Raw genomic sequence first — 20393 nt, forward strand, 5'->3', positions numbered from 1 at the left:
CAGCCACAGGTGGATTAGATTATGTTCCCTATGTCTCATATCATTCTGCAATATTCATTGCCAGATGTAAATAGTAAACCATAATGATTTTTTTAAATTGAGAAATTTAATCAGCAACAAGATCAAGTTTTATGGTTTAGGGTTTGTATCTTAACAATTTTCAAGAAATAAGAACATACTCATCTTCTAGGACAGGGCTGAGAAGTGGGGATGAATTTAATCCTGGTATCTATGATGAGTTTATTTATGACTGCCTTTCAATTTCAAACATGAAAGTATATGATTCAAATTACAGGGGGTGGGGACTAACCTTGTATATCATCCAAATGATTTTGACATGACAATCAGGAATATATATTGTGTAGGGTTTGGAAGCTTGACCACTTATAAGATGTTTGGACATATTTCAATGACAGGTGGTGGGTATTAACCTTCTATTTCATTCAGATTTTTTTTATCATGTATAACATATGTGATTACATACATTCTACAATGTAGCTATAGACTCTCCTTGAATATTTTATGTCAAAACTAAAAACATGAGACTGTATCATAAAAATATATCTTTATTGCGTAGATACATATAGTGCATGCTTAATCCATTTAACAATACATGCCATGGAATATCAAAATTAAATTGGAAAATAAAAACTAATATTACGTTGGTTGCAATAGCATTGTACATGTTGTAGTATTAACACATAAACAATTTAAAAACTTCATATAGTCTTATTTGTAGAAATTACAGAGTTTAAATGACAAAACTCAACTGAATATAAGGTTAATGAGGACAAAAGCATATCAATGGAAAGTGATCACTTCATTGGTCCATATTCATAGTGCATTTTAACACAGGAAATAATATTTATAAATGAATTTCATGAATATGAAAATGGAAAACATTTGTTGTATTTTTATCTTGTTTTCATAAAATACATTTCAGAATATTATAACCATCAATAAATCACACCAAAAAACCATATTTTTCAACCTAATGGACTATTTCATGAAGTTATTAAAAAACCCACAAACATCATACAAATTCATCCCCTGTAAGCACCTTTTTACCAAAACATGTTATCAAGAAATGTACATCATATATTACAGCTTACACATGCTTAAGTAAGATATTTTAAACATTGTTCTATTTTTTTTATATGTTTTTTGTTTGATTAGTTAAATTAATCTACATCTAAATACACTTGACTAAAAAAAGAGCATTTTATCACAAAATATTTTCCCAAAAATTTTAAATCACAAACCCTGGTTTCATATTTAAATGGCCCTGAAAAGATGTGAAAAACCTCTAATTTTAAAACCCCCGTTAAAATGTCATATTCCTTTTTAGTATGTATGCTTTGGAACAAATAATGATTCTCCTGCGGCATCACCAGACACACCACCTTTATACTGTCCAAGGGCAGCTAACCCATTAGCCTGAAAAGAAATTAATATATTTTAATAAATACTGACTGACATGATTGTTCATATCCAATACCTTAGGCAGTGATCTGGAAGGTTTTTTTCACTATGGGCCCAGGGCCCCTCAAAAATAAATTCAATGGGCCATTTTAAAAAATAATGGGCCATGTTGTCAAAGAGTGGGCCATTTGAGTTGTCTTCTGTAAAAAAATAAAAAGTATCATTATTTTTTGGCAAAGAGGTGTTGGTACTTTAATCTATATGATTTTAAATAATATCATGGATATTGTTCCTGTGATTCTGTAATTTCAATGAATATACAATAACTTCTTCCAAAATGGACAATATTAAAGATAACCTGTATTTACAATGTTTAAACTGGTACTGTTGCCTTGGCTTGTTCATGTTCATGGTTGTTTTTTTTAACATTAAATTTGGGTCTTCGTCGATACCATACTTATTCCAGACGTTCCGTATTAGAGGACATTTCAGGCACTTCCTCTGCACTTCTTGTATTATTATTATTACTTCATCACGATGACAAGATTAACAGTAGAGAGTACCATTAATTGATAGAACAAAACAATATTCGCTAAAGACATGTTAACAAAATGTCAAAACGAGCCAAAGACCAAAAAATGACGAGGACAGTTAAGCGCCTTTTATGGAGACAAAAACTATATTCATAAAAAGGCTTCGGGATTTTTCAATCGAAACAATAGCAAGCTAAACTAAATTAAAAGATTATTATTAGAGTTAAATCTCGTCTGTTATAGCCAAATTTCACAAATTTAAAGTTTTTTTATAAAAAAAATATATCATGAATGATGGTTAATTACGTTTTTTGGGTTATCAGTTAGACCGCATGGTTCTATTATTACCATAGGAAAACACCCCAGACGTTAAACCGCATGGTTCTATTACTATAGGAAAACACTCGAGACGTCCCAAAAATATATAGGTGCTCCTATGATTGGAGGAACATTATACAGTTGTGTACACACACATGGCGGCACGGAACACGATCGGAAATCCATTTGACAATATCTAAACGGTTCAAAACGATGTGAAAAATATCGTGCGCCACGTGGGCGCTTACATTCGTCACTCTATGCGCCATTTCTGGTCAATATGAGCTATAGGCGCAGGGCGCACGTCCTTCCCGATCACTGCTTAGGTTTAGTACATACCATATATTCTTACTTTCTTGATGATCTTGTGCAGATATTTTACTAGTTGCTTGTGTTAAAGCCATGAAGAGGACCATAGAAGGTGTCACCCAGTATACCAAAAAAAATATCATATAGCAGGTTATTTTTGTGGTTGTAAAATTTCGTGATTTTCAATGAATAAGGCATACAAAATATTTTGGCAGGTATTATTTTAGTGGATGCAAAACTTTTATCACTACCTTTGCATTAGCTCTTTTAAATTGGCAGGAATTAATTTTGGCCATTTTGATCTCTTCATGAAAATTTTATACCACCTGAAAATAACCCGCTATACAGTATTCTTTTGTGAATACCAATAATATTTATCATTAAGTCCTGATAGGTGTAAATCCTGAATTCCTGATAAAAATTATTATAGTCAAATCCTCAATTCCTGCAAAAAATAAAAGCCTGATCTCGACATCCAAAAAAAAGGTCCTTCAGTTCCACCACTGGTATAGTTTTATTTTGAAAAATTACATTAGAAAGAAGGAGGATGGGAAATGTGCTTACAATAATCCTGCATTTGAACAATAATAAATGTTCATTACTAATAACCAATAACATATCTTCATCAGGTAAGCATCAATGTTTCCAATACCTCTGTTAAGGTACCCTTATTTAAAAGACACTACACTGCTACTTTTGCATAGGTACTTTTTCTGTACTTAAAATTTGTAGTACTGGAAATTAACTTATAATATTAAGTACTATTTCTTTACTTCAGAATTATTGTAATATTTAGGTACTTGTATTTTACAGTACTTGATTTGTACTTACAATACCAATAATGATCACAGTATAAAAAGACAAACTTTCAAAATGCTGAAAATGTAACCGTGCAACCAAAAAGCTATAGTACTTAACAGGACCTAAATATTAGGCAAAAAAATATATACATGTCTGTTTACGATTACCCAATCATCCCTATTTTTGAATGCCTACCCTAAGCCATTTTAATTCCGTCGTAAAGTGAAAAATAAACTGAACTCGTGTCAAAAGTGAAGTTAGTGTTGCCAATAATATAAATTAATTGCCTGATGCATCCCAATGTTTACAATTGTGAATACAATAGCTGAAATTCGTGACTTGTGTGATAGAGTTACTACTTTGTCATCATTTTTTTCCAACCAATAAGAAAGGGAGATAATCTAATCATTAAAAATTCAGGTAAACTCGGCCCATGAACAACTTGGACCACAACAAGACGAAACTGCATGACACAAAATTATGTCGCAAAAAATATATTTATTTTTCTGGCCTTACAATAATTTTAAAGTAACAAAATAGTACTGAATATTAAAAGCAGATTTCCAGTACTAGATTTTTTGTACAGAAATAGTAACTATGCACAAGTAGCTGTGTAAGTTTTCTACATACCTTTGCCCTACTAATGAGCTGTTCCTGGGCAGCCTTTACATTCTCTTCCTTGCCTTGCCATGCCTTGAGGACACTGGCCTGTAAGGCTCTTCCAAAGGAGAAGGTTAGTGCCCATGGTTTTCTACCAGGAAAAACATTTATAGCATTCAGATTAAGGGTTGCATCTTCTTCAGATTGTCCACCTGACAAAAATGTTATTCCTGGAAAAAAAGAGAAAATGTATGTAGGAGGCTAGCATTGTGTTTTTGTTACAGCTATCATTGTGGTATTTGTTGGAGACACAAAGTGTGGTTTTCAAGTTTTGCTTTTGTTATTCTATAATTCTTTTCTATGAGCATGATAAAAACTCCACAAAAAATTGAAATTACAGGAGAAAAATATTTTTTTTTGTTCTTGGTTTATTGTGCTTTTGGGTTGCTATCTCAACTACATTTTGTGTACATACCACACATCTCCTTTCTTTCCTAATCTCACCACTGATGATTTCAACAAGTTTATTACAATTAATCGAACTGCCTTTTCAGATTCTAAAGGATTGGGGGTATTTTCATTGGTACCTCAAATATGAATATATCATCCAATTAATAATAAAGTGCTTTTCTTGGTGTTTAACGCAACTTTTAGAACTGCTGACTATTTCATGGCAGTCATATTTCATGGGTGGAGGAAACCATAGTGCTTGTAAAAGGTTAAATTCTAATTGTTTAGTAGTTAGCCAATCACAATATTTCTGTGCTTGCTTTCGAAAATATTACCCATAATTCATTAATCATTTTTCCTACCTGGAACTGCTGCTGGAACAGTTCTTGATAAAGCCAGGACTGTAGCTTTAGCATTTTCTTCTGCTGTGAATTTTTTAGAACAACTTTGACCAGCGGTCACCATGTTTGGTTTCAGTAAAGTTCCTTCTAAATAAACATGATGATCTGACAATGCTTTGTATGTAAATGCTAATACCTAAAATTATAAATAACATGCAGCATCTTTAAACAAAGAAGACAAATAAACAGTGCCATAACTATTTTTTTATAAAATTCTAATAATCACACCCTGGGTTTTTGATGGGGATTGTGTTGCTCTGTCTTTTTTTGTCATGGCTTTTTAAGTTTGTGTTCTTCAACTAATTTGAATGTCCCTTTGGTATCTGTCTTCTCTCTATTTAAAATTTTCCAATCTTATTAAAATACTATTCCTGTGTAAATGCTTTGTTTGCGTAGATTCAGCTGACGATATCCTGTGCTACTTTCTGTTTGATGGAAATTTACCCATAATGAGGTTAATTCTGATTGAAATTTACATATAACCCTGGTAAATTATTTCATGAAATTGACCTGTCTTGTGTTATATGTCAGTTTGGTATGGCAAGTCGTTTGGTAAAGTTAACATACTTTTATGAGAGTTATCTCTCCTTAACCAGTCTTTGGTGTATTCATGCGGATTGCATTCCGTATTTGTATGATATGTTAGTTTATGTTGTTCTCTTGATTTATTGTTATGATACCATGTAGATGTGTTTTGGAAAAATAGAACATTATTATCTTGAAATAGTTATATTATTTATGCCAGATTGCAACATAAAATGGTGGAGGAACCCGGCTTTAAGTAAGAACATTCATACATATACTTAAAACAAAACAACATCTAACAGCACGATCCTGTGAAGTAGTTTGTAAAACTTATCGCCAACATGTAGACGACCACGCGGTCGAGCACGTGGATAGCCTTGCCATGTGCTCGATTATCATGAGAGACATTGTAGATAAACTGGCTAACAATCTTGTTGTATAAGAGGGGAATTCCGAGAACATACACAACGACAACATATGAGAATTGATGATGAATCGTTTATACAACAAAAAGACAAATCCGTTGGAAACTACACTTATACCATATTTTATTTTTAAAAACCCGAGCGGTACAGGCCGCAAGTTTCAACCCAAATATATAGTGGACTTAAGATTGAATATGTTCGTGTACCAAAACCACCAGACTCTTTTATCAAAGTACATACCGCCGAATTTAACCGTAAAACAGATGATCATATTACATGTACAGACAGTGATACAGAAGCTATCCCCCCGTTAAATTTACAACAGACTCAACAAGTTGTCCGACGTTCAACACGAACACATAAACTCTTCCGATGATTTTACTACCCATCAGACGCCATGTGCAGATTAGCTGTGTATTTTATCATGATTATTAATTAATTATGTTTTAAGACGTTATATGACAATGTTGAATTGTTTACCAACACAGATTTAATTTTGTGACAAAAATATTGACAATGTAATCAATGGGTGTCAGTTGATCGGAAAAAGTATTTTGTAAATAGATTTGTTGAAGTATTACTCTGTAATAAGAATTTGTTTTATACAAAATATCGAGAGAATATTTTCGTAAATATTGCTATGATAGCAGTTTTAAAAGATTTTTACTTAAAGATACTGTTTTTGATTTTTGTCAGTGAAGTTTTATTCTTAATTGTATATTTTTTAGTTACGGATCAGTTACGATTTGAGAAGAGAAGTTAATTTAGTAGAGAAAGTTTTGAATTTAAGTAATTCATTTTGTTGAAGAAAAATATATTTTAACGTTTGCTTTCAAATGAATAGTCATTTTTGAAGTTTGATTAATAGCAAATATTGCATTTATGCAATTAAAATGAAATTACTGCGTTTTAATGAGCATTTACAGTGTTGTCATTTGTAATGACGGATTTGGTGTACAATACCAGAAATAACCTATTTGTTTATGGTTATATTTTTTGAGGCAGCGTAAATGGCCATTGTGTTGCTTTAATTGTATTTCCATTTAATAAGAGCCAGGGTCTCTGCTGGTGTCATCATTTATTAAAGTTTGCTCTATATAACCAATTTTATTATGGAAGATGCAGTAGGAAGTAATTTTTATTTTGAGTATAGTCAAAGATTTTGATATTGATTGAATGAATAATAGCTTGGAAGAAATAAAAAGCCATAATTTTTATGAAATTAATTATTTTTTGAACTATTTTAAATGACCAAACGCCTTGACCATTGAAAACAAACGGGGTTTGTTTATTTGTTCGGGGGGATGTTATATGTCAGTTTGGTATGGCAAGTCGTTTGGTAAAGTTAACATACTTTTATGAGAGTTATCTCTCCTTAACCAGTCTTTGGTGTATTCATGCGGATTGCATTCCGTATTTGTATGATATGTTAGTTTATGTTGTTCTCTTGATTTATTGTTATGATACCATGTAGATGTGTTTTGGAAAAATAGAACATTATTATCTTGAAATAGTTATATTATTTATGCCAGATTGCAACATAAAACTTGTGAATTCTGATAAAAATTTATCTGTAATACAGTGCATTATGATAAAAATTTACCAATAAACTTGCTGAATTAAAATTGAAATCGGTACCTGAAAACAGTGAATTATGATTAAATTTGCCTCTAATCATTGAAAGGAGTAGGGGCTTTAATGGCCTAAAATGGCCCCAGATTTACAAGGTAATAAAAGTTCTAACAGAGCAGATTTTTCTCCATAAATTATTAGAATATGAGTAAATGATTTAAAAAAAATGTTTTTATTTACCTAAAAAAGGTTCAATGACGTCACAATGGAAGGTGCAAATGACGTCATTATTGGGAAAATAAGCAAAAATACCGAAAATTTGATGGTTTTTCTTAATTTTGACCACCGCACCATGCTTGCACCAATTAGAAATTTTAACATTTTGACAAGTTCATACATATCAAACTTCGGATAAAAAATCTTTTTGGTGCAAGGTTGGTGCGATAGTTTATTTTATATTTTTCATAGCCAAGCGGAGCAATAAAAAGCTGAAATTTGCCGTCCAAATTGGACCTTTTCATCTGACAAAGTTTAGTTTATACATTCTTATGCCTATAGAAACTTATTTTTTTTTGTTTATGAATGTAAAGTGTATTCCTAATTATATTTCCGTAAGTTTATCTAGTTAAACTTCTTTAAAAAATCCGACAGCAATGAACTTCATGTGTAAGGCAGTCAATAACAACTTTGAGGACATTTTTTTTAATTATGAAATTTTAGATAGACCTTCAATATAACAAGATCTGTACATTTCTGATGTTTTTGCTAATTATAAATTCAAAATTTGTTGTTTGAATGAGGCAATCTTCTCTCTCTGGTATTAGGGTCAGATCCATGATTTATGTAACGAAAAGGGGGGGGGGGGGGGGGTATTTTACTTAAATTTCCATAATTGGCGAGAAACACGAGATTTATTTCGAAAATGAAACTACAGAACCTATATTCGAATTGGATGTGTCTTTGTGGGAAATGTGCATAGAGAACAAGTTCTATAAAATTTGATGGTAAAAAACGGAAATGGCATCAGGTAGACTATCCATATATCCGTATAAACATGTATATATAATTATATAAGTACGCCTGAGCCTGTGACAACTCTACAACAGATTTATCTATTATATCATCAGCAGTGATGGTAATACATGGCTGTGTACATTATGTATATACAACTCGTCTAAACACCAACCCAACAATGTAAGATCTGTAAATTTGCAAATGTATATATATATGGATAATTGACCTTTCCATGCATAGAAACAACAGCCTGAAGTCCGTAAGCATACTACATGTCTGTTACCTTTTTAAAGGTTATGTTTTGAATAGTTTCATAATCATGCGTAAAAATGAAGTGTAAATTTCAAAATGTGACCCGGCTTTGTTGTTAAGCCCCATTTGTGGGCATTATGTTTTCTGGTCTATGCGTCTGTTCGTCCGTGCGTATGTCAGTCTGTTCGTCCGATTGTCCTTGTGTCTCGCTTCAGGTTTAAGTGTTTGGTCAAGGTAGTTGAATCTGACATCAGACTCAGACTTTTTTTGAAGTAAATTTTACTGTGTGTATTGTGTGTTTGATTTTTCTACTTTGCCTAGAGTTAAAGGGAGAGGGGGTTTGAGATCGGAAAAATAACATGTTTAAATCTGCCGATTTTTTGGGCCTGTCCTAATCTAGGATTTCCTGGCCATTGTTAGTCTTGCGATTTGGGCATCCATGTACTAAAGACACATTCTTGTTTTCAATAATTTTGACGAATATATAATGAATATTGTCATGATGATCAAAGACCAAGTCATACGACACTAAGATTAGTGAAGGCGAAAAGTAAACTAGTCACATGGCAAAAACTACAATAAAACAAATAATATATATATATATCTAAGAATACAGATTTATTTGATATAGTAGCATGTTCCAGTTTTGTAATTCTATAGAATGATACGGTTATAAGTCTGGACGACTGAAATAGATAATAAAAATAAGATGAATTTCGAAAAGTCAACCCTAATGATCCTTTACATAAGTCTAGAGGGGGGGGGGGTACTTCAATACTTAATTGATAGGGGTGCCGCTGTTTTGTCACCTTACCCAGTTTTACATTTTAAAAATATATACCTTTTCATAAATTGCGTAGGAAAAAAAGTTATATCATATATATCTGATAGTTTTCTTAACTTTTCACTTATTCAAGCTTAAAAAGGTGTAAATAGAAGTGCCCCCCTTCAACCCCAATCCCTTCCGGAAACATAACTACTGTCATGGAAATACACTGACTTTTGAAAACACCCTTTAATGCATGTGTCTGTATCTATTTATTTAAGATAATCAATATTAAGATTTCTTAGCGCTAAATGTGTCTTAACTGTTAATATATTATTCTTCTAGTCGCTGATAAGTGAGACCCAACCCAGCATCAGATGCACATTCTGTATATATCGGCAATACCCGGTGTTTTGTTTTGTTTGTTGGTGTTTCAATATTGCTTTCCCCCTTAATATTTACCTTGGAGTTCGTTTCTTTTTACAATTTACATCTTAAATTGCCTTTCTGTTTCAATATATATTTGAAATTAAATCTTGTAAATAAAAAACAAATCGCGGTTGCCATGGGCACAGATATGTTGCTAGGGAGAAACAACAGTGAATTTGGCAAAAATGTGCAATTAATTATGTAATATTTAAATAGTGTACAAGTGTAAAGTTCACTACATGCTAAACAGGTTCAATTTCAAATATAGATATATAAAGCTGTATAATAATCATATTTGATGAGTTTAACTCCGCCATTTTAGTGGTTGCTAGGCAACAGAACAAACGAGCTAGACCCAAAATTCGATTATTTTCAGATGGTCTATGGTATAGACCCACAACATGACAAATTAAATGAAATTTGGGGGTGGGGCCAAAAATGGCCCTTATAGCCCCTAGTCCTTTACCTTTAAAGTGGGTAAATTATGACTGAAATCAACATATACTCCTTGTGAATTATGATATAAATTTACCAATAGTCCTGGTAAATTCTGATGGAAATTTTCCTATATCCCTTGTGAATTATGATTGGAATTTACCTATAAAACTGGTGAATTATGAGCCAAATTTACCTGTTCAGTGACTTTCTGTGCAGTATATAGATCGTGATCACCATCACATAAAACCTCAGGTTCTACAATTGGCACTAGACCATTCTGTAAATAAATAAAAGACAATTTAACAGCAATGTTTATTAATTCTCTTAAAACTTTGATTTCAGGACAGTTATTTTGTTTATGTTGTTGATTTTAAATTCAGCATCAGATTATAATTTCAAATTTATTGTGCAGATATCCACCAACACTGACATATATAGCTCTTTTCAATTAATAAAACTAGAAAACACCTACATCCTCGATCCGTGACTAAATTAAAGTACATACACCTTATTTATCATTTTAAGCTTTGATTATAATTTCCGTGTATATATTGTGCTTTTGCTTACTCAAATGGGTGTAATTTGCATTAATTTTTATTTTTTTTCTTGTTACACAATTGCAGACATATTTAATGTTTTAACTTGAAAGTTTAAATTTCAATACTAACTTGTTGACAGATGCTAGCATATCTGGCTAAAACATTGGCATTTTCTAACATGGCTTGGAAGGTTGGTGTTTCTGCTCCTATTTTCAGCACACATCGCCATTTTGCAAATTGTGCTCCATCCTTTTTATACTGTGCACATCTTTCTGCTAGACCATCAAGACCTATATAAATAAGATTAATAAATTATTTTATCATTGGAAAATCTTTAAACTCATTCTATTTCACCTTGGTTGTCTAAATTACAGTGGTTGTGTCTCATTCATATAAAACAATATCTCAATAATAAAAATTATCTCCCCTTGACTTTCTATTCTTTGATTTTACCAACCCACTCTTCACACACGAAAAAGCAATATTCAAAATAATCAGTTCATAGGTATTCAAAATACAAAATGCAAAAAAATATAATCTTTGCTACATTATTTGTACATGTATGTGTAACTTTTTTTCTTTGCCATGTTTTCTGTTTGTCACAAATTCAATTACTGTAAATATGATTTTTCAGGTCATTCACCCAAATATAACAGTTTAATTTGCAGCAATATAACATAGTAATTTTTTATTTTGACATGAGTTTAGTGCTGTTTATCTCTAATAGACTGGTAAATACCCTTTTTTTATAAACTTTGTAGATGTGTGTAAGTTACAAATAAACACATGAAACATCATGTTAAATATTCTGACCTACTTAAAGTTCAAGGAGCATGTAAGTATGCATAATAACCAGTCAGAGCTCAGACATAAATAAGTCTGAATCTGCTTTTGACTCATAAAGGTCTAAATTTGTAAGTTTTAGGATTTGTCTCCCTTTAATGCAAGACAAAATACAACTTTAATAAGTCAAATATTGTTAAGCAAGAAATAATTGACCAGAATCAAAAAGTTGCAAATATCGACTCCTACAAGTCGATAAGTGATCAAAATTGGTGAACTTCAAGACCCACGCATATTAATAAAAAGGTCATGCATCTAGATCAAATAATGACAACATTGAAAGACAATGCTTTGTCTTCTAAAGAAAAATATGAATGAGAGTCTAAAAAATCGGAGATAATGTTAATTAACCTTACAATGCAACCACCTGGAACCTCACTTAATGAGGTAAAACATCTGTGTTTAGTAAGGATGTTCAATTAGACAATTAAATATAGATAGCTCAAGTCCTTGTGAACTCTCAGACAGGTTTTTGCTGTCATAGGGGGTGTAGTTTGGCCACCAAGTGAAATTAAGTTTTTTCATCAACATAAATAGACCTAAACAAGTCTTTCATTTTCTGACTTAGATAAGTCTAAAATTGAAAACACATTTTTATGATAAATACATGTTTTGACTTCTTTAAGTCAAAAACAAAAATCGACTTGTTTATGTCTGAGCTCTGACTGATAACTGCCTGAAGGAGATATATATATATCTTCCATGAATTTATTTTTCAAGTACCTTGCAAATTGTAACACCTATGTCTGAGTTAAATGATAGGAGAGGAGAATACAGCTTAACAAAATTGATAGCAAATCTGTCATTTTCTGTATAACGCTTCAATGTCAGATTCCCCACATCTACAGTAAATTTGTATACCTGATATTCTAGTCCACCCTTAAAAAACTCTTTGCCTGATGCTGCCAATACCAATACCAAAAGGGTAGGTAGGACAGTAGGATAGGATTTTTTTTTTTTTTGGCCAACAACTAAGTTACATGTTTAAGGCAAGAAAATGATGTAAAAGTAAGAAAAAATTTGAAATGATTTGTTTCATAACTTTTTTTTGTGGTAAGGCTGCTTTTTAAAAAGGTAGGCAACATCAAGCAACTTAAATTTTATTTTTAGCCCTCCACTTATATTCTTCAATAATATAGTAATTACCCTGTGTTGTTGATTCTCCATCAGTTCCAGCAAGGGGGACAACTCCCTTATCTACTTTGATACCAGGAATAATTCCCTTTTCTTTCAATACTTTAACAAATGGTACTCCAGCTTTTGTTGACTGATACAATGTCTCGTGAAACAGAATTACACCGCTAATGTTCTCGGCTACAACCTTGTCAGAGGCAAACAATAGTTCTCTGTATCTCCGACGGTTTTCTTCACTGTTCTCAGCTTTTATTGATGCAAATCTCTTTCCAATAGTACCTGTACAAAAAAAATGATAAAATTATTCAACCTCATTAGATACTATACATCATTTGTACATGTACTACTTTCTTCTTTTTTTTTTTAAATCTTATATTTGTATTTCTCAGATGTTCATTTTTTTGGTGGCTTGTAACATTTATCAAAACTTACAAATTAAATTCAGTAAAATTAGAAAATATGAAAAATTAAAGAACCTCTACACAACTATAGCATTATACCCTACACATGGAAAGTTGTGTGGGGTCTAAAATTGAAGCCAAAATTTATGGCAATACAATAATTTAATTCCCCTTTATAAAGTTTCTTTTTCATGTTTTTCTTTCTTAGGGATAATTCAAAGTGAAAAAATTTATATGAAGTAAAATTAAAACAGCAGTTAAAGTATACACAAAAACACATTGCACTATTTTTCAAAATATACACCATGTAAATAGGTACAACTGAATACTGAATGATGACATTCAGACATACAATTGGTTCATTACAAATCTATTGTTTATGTCAGAGGTCAGCAAAACAAATGACAGCACTACATGTATCTGTGTTAAACATGTTAAATGATCCATGTAGTTGTTTAAACTTAAAACTATTTTAATTCAAATAATCAAAACAGTTTGTAGACAGATTTACAAGTGTGTTAGTACATTGACATCCAATAAATCAGGAACAGGTCACTCAAAGTTCAAGGTCCTACATCTTAAATGTCTGAAATGAAATATAAACAATCTTGGTGACAAGTACAGTACATGAGAACTTGTCCATTGTTTAGACATTTCTAGACAGCTGGTTGAAGAAGGTTCCTTTTAGGACAGAGGGTGGAAATGGGGGATGGCATGCTTTTAGGATATGGGATATAGGGGGTAAAAAAATGGCTACATGGGATAAAGGGGTAAACAGTGGAGATGTGAGATATAGGCATTAAACAAGTGGGGATGTCAGATATGGTGGTAAAAAAAGGTGGGGATGTGGGTTATAGAGGGTAAAACAAAAGTGGAGATGTAGGTAAAGATAGGGGGTAAAAACAAGTTGAATCTTGGGCAAAAAATTTTAAAAGCAGGCTTTTGGAAATAAGCACCCCTGTGTCATACCCTGGCTAACCCTACCCTCAGTAAACATAACAATGATATTTGCCAAATCAAACAAAAATTAAATAATTTTATGCAAAAAGAATGGAACGGTATAATGATATACATGATATAGACATGATAGAGTTGGAGTAAGCTGAAGATATTGAAATGGATAAAAAAAAAGTTTGTCCCAATTTATTTTATATTTTAATTACTCTCAAATGACTCTTCTCAATTGCCTAAGAAATTCAGAAACATAATTTAGTTATAGATCATTTCAGTTTAGTAAAAACTTCAGATCATCTAATGTAAAAAAAAATCCTTTTTCTTTTTGACCAAGATGAGCATGATCATGATGATGAGTACCTAAGTCAATAAAATTTCATCTTCTCACTGTCTAAAAATGACTCGCCTTCAACAAATCCTTATTGAGAACCTTGCTTTTTATCAATGTACGCTTTCTCAATAACACCATCTTATTGATACAAACCACCAGTAGCTAAACATTAAATAGCAGATAACTGTATTGTATTTTAAGGTCCAACGTCATCAATTGGTGATTTGATGGATACAAATTAAGTTTACTAGCGAGGCATAAGGGAAGCCAGCTGTAAACGTGTTTTCACAACCATCAAATCACCAATTGATGCCTTTTGGAGCTTAAAATACAATACAGTTATCTCCATTCTAATGAAACTGAGGGAAAATAATGTTAAAACATACATTTAAAATCTGTCATATAATTGTCTGCACTAATAGTCCGGTGCCTACAAGCATACTTCAGACTAATTGTGCACATCCTGCTACAAGCATGAAATTTGGCATAATTTAAGTATGACGTCCGCCATTTTGGATTTTACTGGAAGTGAGACATTTCTTTCAAATGCCTCCCTATCTAAAATAAAAGAGTAATAGTTGAGGAAGATCTATGCCAAATTTCATGCTTGTAGCAGGATGTGCACAATTTTTCACATAGCCGCCATACTATTATAGTGAATGCGTATGTTTTCATAGCATCTATGGTGATGCCATAAAAATTAGTAATGTTATCCAATCAAAATCATTGTACAAACAAAATTAGTAATGTTATCCAATCAAAATCATTGTACAAACAATGTTGCATTAGAATGCTATATGGATATTTACCTGTCGACTCATCAGCAGCCAAGATACCTTTACCAGGGGCCACAATAGCATTTGCTACTAATCTTAGTTCCTCCTCCTGTTCTGGAGTAAGGTATTGCGGGAAGGTTGGCATGGTTTTGTTCTAGTTCTGAAAAACATCAATGCATCAATATATTAAATGCATTTGTGATAAATCAGCATCTAATCATTACACATAATTAACAATCAAAATCCTTTAATAAACAAATTTCCTTAAAGTGTTACACAATATGGTGAAACCTTGGTGATTCAGTATAAAATCACTCCTGATGGTGAAATTTGGGTGATTAAAATTCTGTGAAACATGGTGCTTGTTTGTGTGATAATACTGATTTATGTCAATTTATTACCTTCATTAACCTATCTAACACAAAGAGAGAGTGAATTACCATAAAGAAACCAGCATTTACAGTAACAATTCACCAAAAAATCACTAGCATTCACTGTAAAACAAATCACAACAAAAATCACCAGCATTCACAGGAATAAAATCAACAAAATTCAATAACAATTAACAGCGAAAATCACATGCGTATGTGTAGTGTGCATAACTATTAAAGTGCTTTTCTGGATTTAATTTCATCAGGAACATCAAAACCTAAACCTTTGAACATGTTGAAAGCTATGGATGTGAAAAATGTAAAAACATCAGAGCTAAATGAACAAAAGGGATCTTGCAAGAATTCATTAATTTATGGTCAACTTTCCCCAAGAGAATTAGAACCTTAGTTTCTTAGTAATTTCTTAACTCATCAACAGGATTTTTTTGAATTTTTAATGGCGACTTTCATCTTTTAACTAAGTTGTAGAGTTCAAACCATTTATTTAATCTACTTTAAAAAATAAAAGCAGTTGTATTACTCAATCAGCAATAAAAGCATGGTCAAAAATAATTTCCATCAGGTCACCTTAATACTTCTCTTAATATTACAAGCTTAATAATTGCTACCTCAGTAATATTTGGGATCAAGTTAGAAAGCTGATAAAAGATCTCCTATTCTGAAGATTGATTGTTGGTTGTTTAAAATCCAGTGGCAAATATTTCATGCATGTTCAGGAATACCTATTCTGACGAGAGTAGATGCAGTCTAGTGCATGTGTACCAATGTGTACCAAGCACAAGTTTCATTTCATAGGTCATTACAGACCACAATGACCAATTCTTCTTTTACATTTTGGGTGATCCCTCCTAATATCTATAATAAAACCGGTATTATAAGGCAAGTTGCAAAAATCCCTGGAGTGTGTGGCATTGCTTCCTCAGTCATTCAGTACGTTAAAACTGACCATCATCATGATCATCTATCTGGATTAGATTTGATGTCCCAAATATTAACCTTATATGTACATGATTTTAGTTCAAGAAAAATATCGATTATATTTATATGCAGACAGGTAGAATATGAAGTAATGTTGAATTACTATACCATGTATACCTGAACTTTAACAGGACAAATATATTGTGAAGAAATTAATGAATATATCACTGATTAACAAAAGTAAATATATCCTAAATCAGAAAAAATACACTTACCTTGCAAATCTGGTCCTTAAACAACCTTGATGTTAACCCAGATAGATAAGATAAATATCATACAAGTAAGTTTACATTGTACCAAGTACACTAATGTATTATACATCATGTACATGTCAATTTATGAAATTTATATTAAATGAGAAATATACATGTATATTCAAAAAATGTTGGTCAATCAAATTATATTTTTCACAAGGAATAACTTGATTATTGGACTTCATTTCTTTATTGGGCCAAATAAGCATGACCACATGACGACATGAAAAGAACTGGTGGAAAAGTAGACTACTAGCATGACTAGTCACTGAATTTTGAAGAGGTGGTCAATAATGTGCAATTGAAATTATTCAAACAAAAAATATGCAAGCTCCATTACTTAATATAGCTCAGATACGGAAGGTGCCTGCTGCTGATGATGACATGAACATGACGAATATTTAATTGTCACTATTTTAAGTTTTAGTTGCATTGTGAATTTTTCTGCAAGCTTCAATATTGCTCAAGTTTATATGCCTAGTTGTTGCTTTTAGAACAAGATTTCTTGATTTGAGTCATAAAACACACAAGTTTCATCAGGGTTCAAAGTCCAAGTTTTATCCAATTAAAATGCTATTTTTTGTTTTTAAAGTAACTTCAAGTATTTTTGTCTGTATAGATGAATCAATGTGTTATCGTTTGCATATATTTGTCAAAATGTTATGTTATAATTACTAAAATAAGGTGTTAAAATAAATCAATCATTTAAAAAAATAGATAAACTATTTCAACTACCCCATCCCCCTTTTTTTCTAAATCATTCAAACAGCTGAATAGAGCTCTTCACGAATCTAACATATTTATGCAAATAAAATTTTGAAGTAATTCAACAACACGGCTACTAAATTGCAAATCTTTCAAAAGATCTTTATTAAAAAATCTATAGTTTTGTAGACGTGGTAGACGTCGATCGGTCATGTTGGTAAACATCTTCCTGCTTCTCAACAGATAAAGTTTGTATCCGCCATGACACGCATCATCTTTTAAGATACAGATTCGTTTGCATTTTATCAAATAGTTACTTACAAAATGGTTCAACAGATAATCCGCAAAAGTTGTTTTATCCTAGTATAGGTTCTTTGTTGAAAAGTGTTTACGGACGCAACAAAAAGAGGGTGTGTGGTGATGTCAAAATGTGATTGGTTGACTTTTATCCTTGACATTGGACGTGTATAATATTGCATCGCAAAATTGAGGGTCCATACGAAATTATCAAAGCCTTAGCGTCAATCAACTTAAAAAGTTCTTATCTTTTAGGTTCTATAAAAGTAATGAACTTCTTTTTGAACTAATAATAAAAAAAAAAAAGGATTAGAGAACATCTAAAGAATCTGTAATTAGGGGTATGCAGTTAGCTGTCAAATCCAAGATCACCGATTTGACTATTGAAAATGAAAAATACTCTTAGTTTGATTTATAACATACTAAAATTACATCTGAAATAAAAGTTAAGAAAACATGTACTCGATAATATATTATATATCAGAATTTCGTGTGCATTTTAGTCGAGACGCCATCTTATTTACTATAGAGATGACATCCGAATACTACCGACAGTCACATAACCCGATATAAACATAAATATAAATAGATTGCGACCTCGTACAATTGGATTTCATGTTACATGTTACAAAAATAAGTTAATTAGCGTTTTAACCTGTGAACTTAAGGAATGATTTTCTGTGGATCGAATCAGTCACCTTTGTTTCCCTTTCAATGTTGACATTCTTTACCCTTTAATGGCTAAAAATGACTTATGCATGCCTAACAAATTTTTAACTATAATCGGTTGAATTGAAGGTCGCACGAATACGGATTGTATTAGGTCGAATTATTCACTTGCAAGTGAGTTAATTTGTCTGAACGTTATTTCTTAGTTTTATTAATGATTAAATCAAACGAAATCATGTTCTAAGGTTTTCATATCTCGTATCTAGTGCCCTTTGAAATGTCTGTAAGTCAATTCCCTTTGAAAAAATTTCCGAAGAAAAATTAAAGCAAAACTTTCTTCAAGATACCGTTAAGTGTTTTCTAAGACACCAATTAAATATATTTGTTTTCTAAGTTTGGCCATAAACCGTGATGCATAACAATGCAGAGAACAAGTCTGCTATGAAAGGGCGCACTTGATGCCTAACGGAGTTCTTACAGTCTAGCTATCAAGAACCTGTATTGGTAAAATTATATTGACATGTGTAACATCGTGAGCATATTTGACGTTTTCATAACAGGAGAGTGCTAAATATGAGTTGCGGAAAATAAATCTGCAATTATACTTTTCAAACAACCATTTCAAAAAGGGTGTGTTTGATAAAATTACGTGGATATGTAGAGTACAGAGACGAAAAGCCAAAACGAAGGGTCTATAAAAGCACGATATTTATCCAAACCATGCATCCAAAGAGTTTTTGACATTCCAAAAAGGATAAATTCCATTATATTCATACGCTCTATTACAAAAAATTATAATAAATTTGTATTTGAAATTATAAGGAAACCAGCTTGTGACAGCACCGAAGGATTAGGCGTAGAACATTTACTAGAAGCAGAGATGAAACAAAATTTGAAGGATTTAGAAGGGGTTTCGAAATTATTTTTTTTTTTTTGGGGGGGGGGGACTTATCCAGAATCCCGCTTATTAAATCCAGTATACCGCTTATCATTGCAATAATAGAGCAGGTCATTTCATTTGTCCTGTCCGACTAAGTTTACCGTTTTCAAGCTAAATAACTAGACAATTCACGTATAACGGTCAAGGAAAATCGGCCAATACCGCGCCACGCTTAGACTCCAATGAGACCCAATTTAGGTTGTAGTTTTGGTATAGCCAGTACAAAATAGTGACATCAAGTTAAACTTTTCAGAGGAGGCCTTAAGCAATTAGTTTGTATGAATATTGTTTCAAAAAAATGATTTACGTTATCTATAAACAACATATTATAGTAAAAAACGAAGTCCTATGTTTTAACTTATAAAATATATATATGCATGCCAATGAAAATCTTATGAACTTTTAAAGTTGTACTTAAAATATCATTGAAAAGTAATACAAAAACAAGAAGATGTGGTAAAATTGCCAATGAGACAACTCTCCACAATAGACCAACAGAAATTAACAACTATAGGTCACCGTAAGGCCTTCATCAATGAGCTTAACCGATACCCACGCATAGCCAGCTACAACTTTACTTTTTCAGAGAATACACCCTAGCTTTAAAATCCAATTGAAAATAGTTTAAATTTTATACATTTAACAAACCTTGTGAACAAAATACAATGTTGATTTATTCCAAAACACTAAAATAAAGTATGATGTGTGATATTTGGGGTTTCGTGCTCCCCTTTTTAAACCCGACACCACGTGCTGTTTGCATTGGAATCATTTTAATCCGCAATAAAATCTACATGTAAGAGTCAATTATTTAATTAGTTAAGTAAAAGCAATCAACTTCCTGTTGAAGTCAATAATCAATTTGCTGGATTATTTTAATTGACACTAGAAACATTTGAGAAACATTTAATATTATACAAGTACA

The 20393-nt window shown here is 31.8% G+C and overlaps 1 protein-coding gene across 2 annotated transcripts; it reads right to left on the bottom strand.

Annotated features, from left to right (window-relative positions):
* Positions 1–550: 550 nt before the first annotated feature.
* LOC139527044 (fructose-bisphosphate aldolase-like) lies at positions 551–18031 on the bottom strand. 2 transcript variants are annotated; one of them, XM_071322297.1, is made up of 9 exons: positions 17884–17998; positions 16819–16843; positions 15267–15393; positions 12784–13050; positions 10924–11084; positions 10449–10532; positions 4796–4970; positions 4014–4213; positions 551–1437 (listed from the first exon to the last, which is right to left on the bottom strand). In XM_071322297.1, the coding sequence occupies exons 3-9, from the start codon at positions 15376–15378 to the stop codon at positions 1345–1347; spliced, it is 1092 nt and encodes a 363-aa protein (XP_071178398.1). In that variant the 5' UTR covers positions 15379–15393; positions 16819–16843; positions 17884–17998; the 3' UTR covers positions 551–1344. The 2 variants fall into 2 exon arrangements, with proteins under 2 accessions (XP_071178398.1, XP_071178397.1); XM_071322296.1 differs by lacking the exon at positions 16819–16843 and having other exon boundaries at positions 17884–18031.
* Positions 18032–20393: the final 2362 nt, after the last annotated feature.

The sequence above is a fragment of the Mytilus edulis genome, chromosome 6 (genome assembly GCF_963676685.1).
Source record: "Mytilus edulis chromosome 6, xbMytEdul2.2, whole genome shotgun sequence".
Classification (NCBI taxonomy): domain Eukaryota; kingdom Metazoa; phylum Mollusca; class Bivalvia; order Mytilida; family Mytilidae; genus Mytilus; species Mytilus edulis.

Excerpts from the sequence above, each read along its gene's own strand:
- LOC139527044 (XM_071322296.1), bottom strand. The coding sequence starts at position 15,378 with ATGCCAACCTTCCCGCAATACCTTACTCCAGAACAGGAGGAGGAACTA. Across the intron at positions 11,085-12,783 it reads TGGAGAATCAACAACACAGG|GTCTTGATGGTCTAGCAGAA; the intron begins GTAATTACTATA and ends TTATTTATATAG. Across the intron at positions 1,438-4,013 it reads AGCTCATTAGTAGGGCAAAG|GCTAATGGGTTAGCTGCCCT; the intron begins GTATGTAGAAAA and ends ATTTCTTTTCAG.